The sequence below is a fragment of the Physeter macrocephalus genome, chromosome 13 (assembly GCF_002837175.3).
Source record: "Physeter macrocephalus isolate SW-GA chromosome 13, ASM283717v5, whole genome shotgun sequence".
Lineage (NCBI taxonomy): Eukaryota > Metazoa > Chordata > Mammalia > Artiodactyla > Physeteridae > Physeter > Physeter macrocephalus.
Genome location: NC_041226.1, coordinates 66,898,282 through 66,906,576, shown reverse-complemented (window position 1 = coordinate 66,906,576; position 8,295 = coordinate 66,898,282). Strand labels below are relative to the sequence as shown.

Genomic DNA, 8,295 nt, shown 5'->3' with positions numbered 1-8,295 from the left:
AAATATAAACAGACCTATCACAAGTAATGAAGTTGAAACTGTAATTAAAAATCTTCCAACAAACAAAAGTACAGGACCAGACGGCTTCACAGGTAAATTCTATCAAACATTTAGAAAGAGCTAACACCTATCCTGCACAAACTCTTCCAAAAAATTACAGAGGGAGGAACACTCCCAAATTCGTTCTACGAGGCCACCATCACCCTGATACCAAAACCAGATGAAGATATCACAGAAAAAAGAAAATTACACACCTATCCCTTATGAACATAGATGCAAAAATCCTCAACAAAATACCAGCAATCAGAATCCAACAACACATTAAAAGGATCATACACCATGATCAAGTGGGATTTGTTCCAGGAATGTAAGGATTCTTTAATATATGCAAATCAATCAATGTGCTACACCATATTAACAAATTAAGGAATAAAAAACATGATCATCTTCAGAGATGCAGAAAAAGCTTTTGACAAACTTCAACACCCATTTATGATAAAAACTCTCCAGAAAATGGGCGTAGAGGGAACCTACTTCAACATAATAAAGGCCATATATGACAAACCCACAGCAAACATCATTCTCAATCATGAAAAACTGAAAGCATTTCCACTAAGATCAGGAAGAAGACAGGGATGTCCACTCTCGCCACTCTTATACAACATAGTTTTAGAAGTCCTAGCCACGGCAATCAGAGAAGAAAAAAAATAAAAGAAACAAATTGGAAAAGAAGAAGTAAAACTGTCACTGTTTGCAGATGACATGATACTATACACAGAAAATCCTAAAGATGTCACCAGAAAGATACTAGAACTAATCAATGAATTTGGTAAGGTTGAAGCATACAAAATTAATGCACAGAAATCTCTTGCATTCCTATACACTAACAACGAAAGATCAGGAAGAGAAATTAAGGAAACAATCCCATTCACCATCATAACGAAAAGAATAAAATACCTAGGAAGAGACCTACCTAAGGAGGCAAAAGACCTGTACTGAGAAAACTATAAAACACTGATGAGAGAAATCAAACATGACAGAAACAGATAAAGAAATATACCATGTTCTTGTAATGGAAGAATCAGTGTTGTGAAAATGACTATACTACACAAAGCAGTCTACAGATTCAATGCAATCCCTATCAAATTACCAATGGCATTCTTCACAGAATTAGAACAAAAAATTTTACAATTTGTATGGAAACACAAAAGACTCTGAATAGCCAAAGCAATCTTGAGGAAGAAAACCAGAGCTGGAAGAATCGGGCTCCCTGACTTCAGACTATACTACAAAGCTACAGTAATCAAGACATCATGGTACTTGCACAAAAACAGAAATAGATCAATGGTACAGTATACAAAGCCCAGAGATAAACCCTTGCACATATGGTCACCTAATTTATGACAAAGGAGGCAAGAGTATACAATGGAGAAAAGACACTTCAATAAGTGGTGCTGGGAAAACTAGACAGCTACATGTATGTAAAAGAATGAAATTAGAACACTACCTAACACCATACACACAAAAAAACTCAAAATGGATTAAAGACCTAAATGTAACACCAGACAGTATAAAACTCTTAGAGGAAAACATATGAAAAACACTCTTTGACATAAAGCACAGGAAGATCTTTTTTGACCCACTTCCTAGAGTAATGAAAATAAAAACAAATAGGGCTTCCCTGGTGGTGCAGTGGTTAAGAATCTACCTGCCAATGCAGGGGACATGGGTTCGAGCCCTGGCCTGGGAAGATCTCACATGCCGCGGAGCAGCTAAGCCCATGTGCCACAACTACTGAGCCTGTGTGCCACACTACTGAAGCCCGCATGCCTAGAACCCGTGCTCCGCAACAAGAGAAGCCACTGCAATGAGAAGCCTGCGCACCGCAACGAAGAGTAGCCCCCGCTCGCCACAACTAGAGAAAGCCTGCGTGCAGCAAGAAAGACCCAACGCAGCCAAAAATAATTTAAAAATAAATAAATTTATTTTAAAAAAACAAAAACAAATGGGACCTAATTAAAGTTAAAAGCTTTTTCACAGCAAAAAACCATAAACAAGACAAAACGACAACCCTCAGAATGGGAGAAAATATTTGTAAACGAAGCAACAGACAAAGGACTAATCTTCTAAATATACAAACAGCTCATGGAGCTCAATATCAAAAAAACCAAACAACCCATTCAAAAAAATGGGTGGAAGACCTAAATAGACATCTCTCCAAGGAGGACATACAGATGGCCAAGGGGCACATTAAAGGATGCTCAGCATCACTAATTATTAGAGAAATGCAAATCAAAACTACAATGAGGTATCACCTCACACTGGTCAGAATGGCTATTATCAAAAAATCTAGAAACAATAAATGCTGGAAAGGGTGTGGTGAAAAGGGAACCCTCCTGCACTAGCAATCCCACTACTAGGCATATACCCTGAGAAAACCATAACTCAAAAGGACACATGTACCCCAATGCTCACTGCAGCACTATTTACAATAGCCAGGACATGGAAACAACCTGAATGTCCAACAACAGGTGAATGGATAAAGAAGATGTGGTACATACATACAATGGAATATTACTCAGCCATAAAAAGAAACGAAATTGAGTTATTTGTAGTGAGGTGGATGGACCTAGAGTCTGTCATACAGAGTGAAGTAAGTCAGAAAGAGAAAAACAAATACTGTATGCTAACACATATATATGGAATCTTAAAAAAAAAAAAGGGTTATGAAGAACCTAGGGGCAGGATGGGAATAAAGACGCAGACCTACTAGAGAATGGACTTGAGGACGTGGGGAGGGGGAAGGGTAAGCTGGGACAAAGTGAGAGTGGCATGGACATATATACACTACTAAATGTAAAATCGATAGCTAGTGGGAAGCAGCTGCATAGCACACAGAGATCAGCTTGGTGCTTTGTGACCACCTAGAGGGGTGCGATAGGGAGGGTGGGAGGGAGGGAGACGCAAGAGGGAGGAGATATGGGGATATATGTATATGTACAGCTGATTCACTTTGTTATAAAGAAGAAACTAACACACTATTGTGAAGCAATTATACTCCAATAAAGATGTTAAAAAAAAATACAGGCCCAATCCCTGAGTATGGTTTGATATTCTGGATTGGGTTTCTGGAATCTGTCATTACTTTAAAAAAAAAACAAAAACCAAAGCTTTCAGAACAGACAATCACTTTCCACAAAGGAAAGAGGTACAGGCTTCCCTCGGAGATACTGCAGGTTCAGTTCCAGAACACCAGAATGAAGTGAATATCACAATAAAGTGTGTCACATGAATTTCCTGATTTCCCAGAGCATATAGAAGTTATGTTGACACTATACTGCAGCCTGTCAAGTGTGCAATAGCATTATGTGTGGAAAAAAACAATGTACAGACCTTAATTTAAAAATAATTTATTGCTAAAAAATACTAACCATCATCAGTCTTTAGCAAGTCATAGTAGTAACATCAAAGATCACTGATCACAGATCACCATAACAGATGTAGTGACTGTGAAAAAGTTTGAAATACTGTGAGAATTACCAAAATGTGACAAAGACACGGAGTGAGCAATATTGTTGGAAAAATGGCACTGACAGACTTGCTCCACACAGAGATGTGACAAACCTTCAATTTGTAAAAAACCAAACAAACAATTATTATCTGTTAAGTGCAATAGAAAAAGGTATGCCTTTATTTCTAAAGCAAGCAAGAAAAAAAATTGCCTCAAAAATCAAAGTTTTGAGAAAGAACATTATTTATTGGTGTTTTTGTTGAATTGAAAGCCAACTGATAATCAGAAGCTCTAGAACAAAATACAAGGTTTACACCTGGGGTGGATGGAGCACAGAGGACAATTCCCCAGCTCTGAAGCTAGGGGATGTATGTCTTTTGGGTCCTCTGCGGTCTAATCCTGCCATTCCTACCAAAGGAGTTAGCGACCGCAACCAGCTCGGACCAGGCTATAAACAAGTGGCCAAGTTTACATCTCCTGGTGGGACCTCCCCGTGTTATCACTGATGAAATCTTGGCCAGGGAGCCCTAAACCGAAGGTCTCCCAACACAGGAGTGGGAAGGGCAGCTCCACAGTGAAGGACAAGGTCCACCATGAAAAACGTCAGTCATCGCAAAGGTGACAGGCTCCAAAGAGAACCCTTGCAATTTCCCTTCTCCCTCCGTCTTCCCCATTCACCCAGATGGTCAGTCTCCACACCCAGAAACCAGTATCAGCTCCTCTCTCTTCCCTCAGATGCCACGTTCGATCCATCACACAGTCCACTTGGCTTCACTTTGTTATCCACCCCAAATCCAACCATCTCACCATTTCCACTGCTAGCACCTTAGTCTAAGCCACCAACAGTCGAGAAAGGGCACAACTGTAAGAGAGAGTGAACACTGCATTTGGAGAACCGAAAGACCATCAATGTGGTTTTACCTGTAAAGGAAAGAGGGAGAGCAGAGAAGGACAAAACTAGAAAGGTGGGGAGGGGCCAGGATGTAAACTGCTTTGTAAAACCATGTTAAAGATTTGTTCTAAGACACTGACCAAGAGAGAAAAATTTGAGGTTATAGAAATTTACCAGAAGATACTGGTAAGTAAAGCATTAAACAAATGGACATATTTTGATAACGGCAACAAAGTTGATTGATTCACATTTATGGACGTTCACACCTGTGGATCAAGTGCTGATGGATAAGACTTAGGACTGAAGAGCTGACACGTCTGCCAAATTTTGTCCTCCCTCACTGTTTCCCTAACCGATCATATATTGCAAGGTGACTGCGATACCAAAAACCAAAAATAAAACTCCAGGGTACATTTAGGAGAAAAGAATTTATTTGAATGGACCCCAAACTGAGCTAGAGATCAAGCCATCTTTCTGCTGCTGCCTCTAAAGCCTGACAAGGGGCTTGAAACAGGTAGATTTCACAGCATCATTCGTTTATTGTGGAAGAAGGACACTTTTGGGGATAGTCTGAGAAATACAATGCTGCAATGCTGAGAGGTAAGAACAACAAAGTGACAGGTAAAAAATAGAACTAAAACGTTCCTTTTCGAATTAGCATTCATTCAAGACCACAAAATGAGAGGGACTTCCCTGATGGCACGCAGTGGTTAAGACTCCATGCTCCCAATGCAGGGGGCCCAGATTCGATCCCTGGTCAGGGAACTAGATCCCACATGCATGCCGCAACTAAGAGTCTGCATGCCACAACTAAGGAGCCCGCATGCCGCAACTAAGCAGTCAGTGAGCAGCAACTAAGACCTGGTGCAACCAAATAAATATTTTTTAAAAAAAAAGAACACAAAATGAGGGACTAAGGATGCCAGATGCTAAACGTTTCTGGAATTTAAGAGTCACTGTCCTGCAATCTTGGAATGTTACCTGATCCCTCATGAAAGTCTGCAGGAGAGGCCTGCTTCCTACTGTGATGTCCTAGTCCAGATGATCAGACGCACTGCTTGGAGCCTAGAGCATCCCTTTGGTTGGGGATGCCCCACTCCTGTCGTCTGCCTCTCCAGAGCTCACACCTGTGGCACGTCCAGCTCGGGGGAGTGAGGCTAAAGGCACTGCTTCAGTGCTGACAGTCTGCTATCTACTCAATGCCATCACTGATGATCCCCTCTGACAATGAATGTGAAGTAGGATGGGGAGGTGATATTCCAGAAACTGCCTAAGAAGACAAGAGAGATAGTACCATTATCATTAAACATAAGGAAGTTTGGGTATTATTGATTACCTGTTTTTTTATGGACCATCAAATTCACTGGTTAACTTCATCTGTTGCCTACTATGCATTATATGCAGGCATTCTTTATCTATTTCATTACTAATCAGCATCACTGGATACTGTGGTGTCTCCTGACAACAGTTACCATCCATAAGATGAGTAAAATCAGCTCACTGTCACAGGCTACAGATTAACCTTAAAATACCCTACATTCCTTGAGATTATATGCAGCCAAAGGTTTTTCCTTTGAGGGATGATTCCCTTACCATTTTATAAAGCCACACCCTAACATTTACTGAAACTCAGCAGGGAAAGAACAAGAAAGAGAGAAGATGAAAATGAGAGAGAAAAGCAATAGAGGGAGAAAGGAAGGAAATATTAAATTACTAAGGAAGAAAAAGCCAATCAAACCTGGAAGGAAGATACTAGACAGATATCCAGAGGCCCAAGCTATGTGTGCAGAGTCCAGATTTACTGTGTTAGACTTACTAGTTGTTTATATGCAGTATCTCAGCCCCTGATCCACTTTTCTTTCTGTACTCTCATCTGTGATGCAAAGGCTGGGTCTCTGCAAATCTCATTTCAGAAGACCTTTGGCCAGCTGGCCTTTGTTAGGTTTTGTCAGTAGGGGGCACTAGAGGGAGACTGAAGGTGGGAATCAGAGCTAATGGTCTACCTCGTTTCTGCTGCTCCTGCAGCATCATCTCAGCAGTGGGACCTGACTCCAGCTCCCAGCTTCTATCAGCACATGGAGAAGTAGCCTCATTGTGCTCCCTCACAAATATGGCCAGCAACTAGGCAGTGACCTCTCCTCGGAGGTCTGAGCACTGACTCTTTAGAGCCTCTCTTCTGAGTTCTTAGTTCTGGAGATCTGTCCTAGGACACAGTAGCTGCTTCCTAAAACTATTGCCCCAGTGTTTCATTTTTCTAGCCCTCCAATTCCTGTGTAACAAATTTCCTATATTAAATCCTTTCTGTTGAAATACTTTGTTTTTCTCACTAGGCCCTTTCTTATCATGGACTCCCCTCTGACCGCAACAGCTGAGAAATTCTGCAACCTTAGCCCACAGCCTTGTGGCAGTCTAAATGAAAGGCTAATTTTTTGATTAAGGGAATCCAAAAATGCTGAAACAATTGTGACACAGCCAAGGTGACCATCTTCTACCTCTCTGAAATATGAAGCCATAACTTGGATTTGGAATATTTTCATGCTTGGCCATCTTAAAAAAATGACAATTTAATAAACTTTTAACTCATTATTGACCAGAGACGTATAATATGTCTTTTGTTACCTGAACATTATTGACCAGAGACATTTCAATATTCACTTACATAACAAACCGCCAGCCACAGGCATTAGTTTCTGCAAAAATCCCCCAGTCAATAATGTGTTAATATGAAAATATGAAATTACTGGATATATTATTTAATAGCACATTCTGAAAGTATAGTTAAATACTTGAGTTATTGTCAGGAATGAGAGGAGAAACTAAGAGAAAATTAAATTATTGGAGGTTCCTTCCTATCAAGTTTTACAAGGAGGGATGTGTTGAAAAGTTGAACATAAATGGAAACAACTGAAATTCCACAGGTGAAGGTCTTACCATTATCCTGTCGCTGTCAATAATGGTGGTCAATCTGTGATGGTTAGCACAGTGCACTGAACAAATTTCTCATGGATTTTTTTGGTATTAACTCATCAGTTCTGGAATCACAGAAGTTGATTTAGTTCAGTATAGACAGGAAAAGTAGACTTAAGACTTTAAAATATCATGATATTTTATAATGTTTTTAAAATCAATACTTTAAGACATAATCTTGTTCCTAAAAAAACTAAGTATAAAAAGTCTTAGAAATTTACTGTTTTTTATAAAACAATGGAAAATAGTCTTCCCTCAAAATTGCTTCAAACTATCAGGAGCTGGATTTAGGAATCTAGTTCTCATAGGATACCTAGTAACAACATTAACACTATATAACATGTTTTGGTTCTTCTTTTGTTTTCTGCAATGAATGTTAACAAGAGATATCTTTTGGGCAAAGAGAACACTTAGAAACATTTCTCAGCATCACTAAATGTTTTCCATTTACAACACTTAAATTTTGGATACCAGGTTTCATGGACCTCAGCTCCATACCTTGGGTCCACATTTGATGTGGCTTTGTCAATAATCAATATCTGATTTTTCCTGAGAATAGCCCTAGCAAGACACACCAGTTGTCTCTGTCCAGCACTGAAGTTCGATCCTGATCCTGCTAATTCAGTATCCATTTTACCTTCGGAACACCTTTTTTTTTTTTTTTTTTTTTTTTGCGGTACGCGGGCCTCTCACTTGTGGCCTCTCCTGTTGCAGAGCACAGGCTCCGGACGCGCAGGCTCCGCGGCATGTGGGATCTTCCCGGACCGGGGCACGAACCCGCTTCCCCTGCATCGGCAGGTGGACTCTCAACCACTGTGCCACCAGGGAAGCCCCAGGAACACCTTTGATGGCTTCCTTAAATTGTACCTGTGGATACAGAAAGAACATTTTCCTAAACAAACTGCTACCTGAAGCAGACAATCCT

General features: G+C 40.2%; 1 protein-coding gene across 1 annotated transcript in view; it reads right to left on the bottom strand.

The window, feature by feature from the left end:
* The window catches only part of LOC102978232 (ATP-binding cassette sub-family C member 4-like), a 128,083-nt gene that overhangs the window by 38,615 nt on the left and 81,173 nt on the right, over positions 1–8,295 (bottom strand). The window contains 4 exon segments of the mRNA XM_055089379.1: positions 7,335–7,375; positions 7,378–7,419; positions 7,422–7,435; positions 7,869–8,044. Of these exon segments, the coding sequence (XP_054945354.1) occupies positions 7,335–7,375; positions 7,378–7,419; positions 7,422–7,435; positions 7,869–8,044 (273 nt within the window).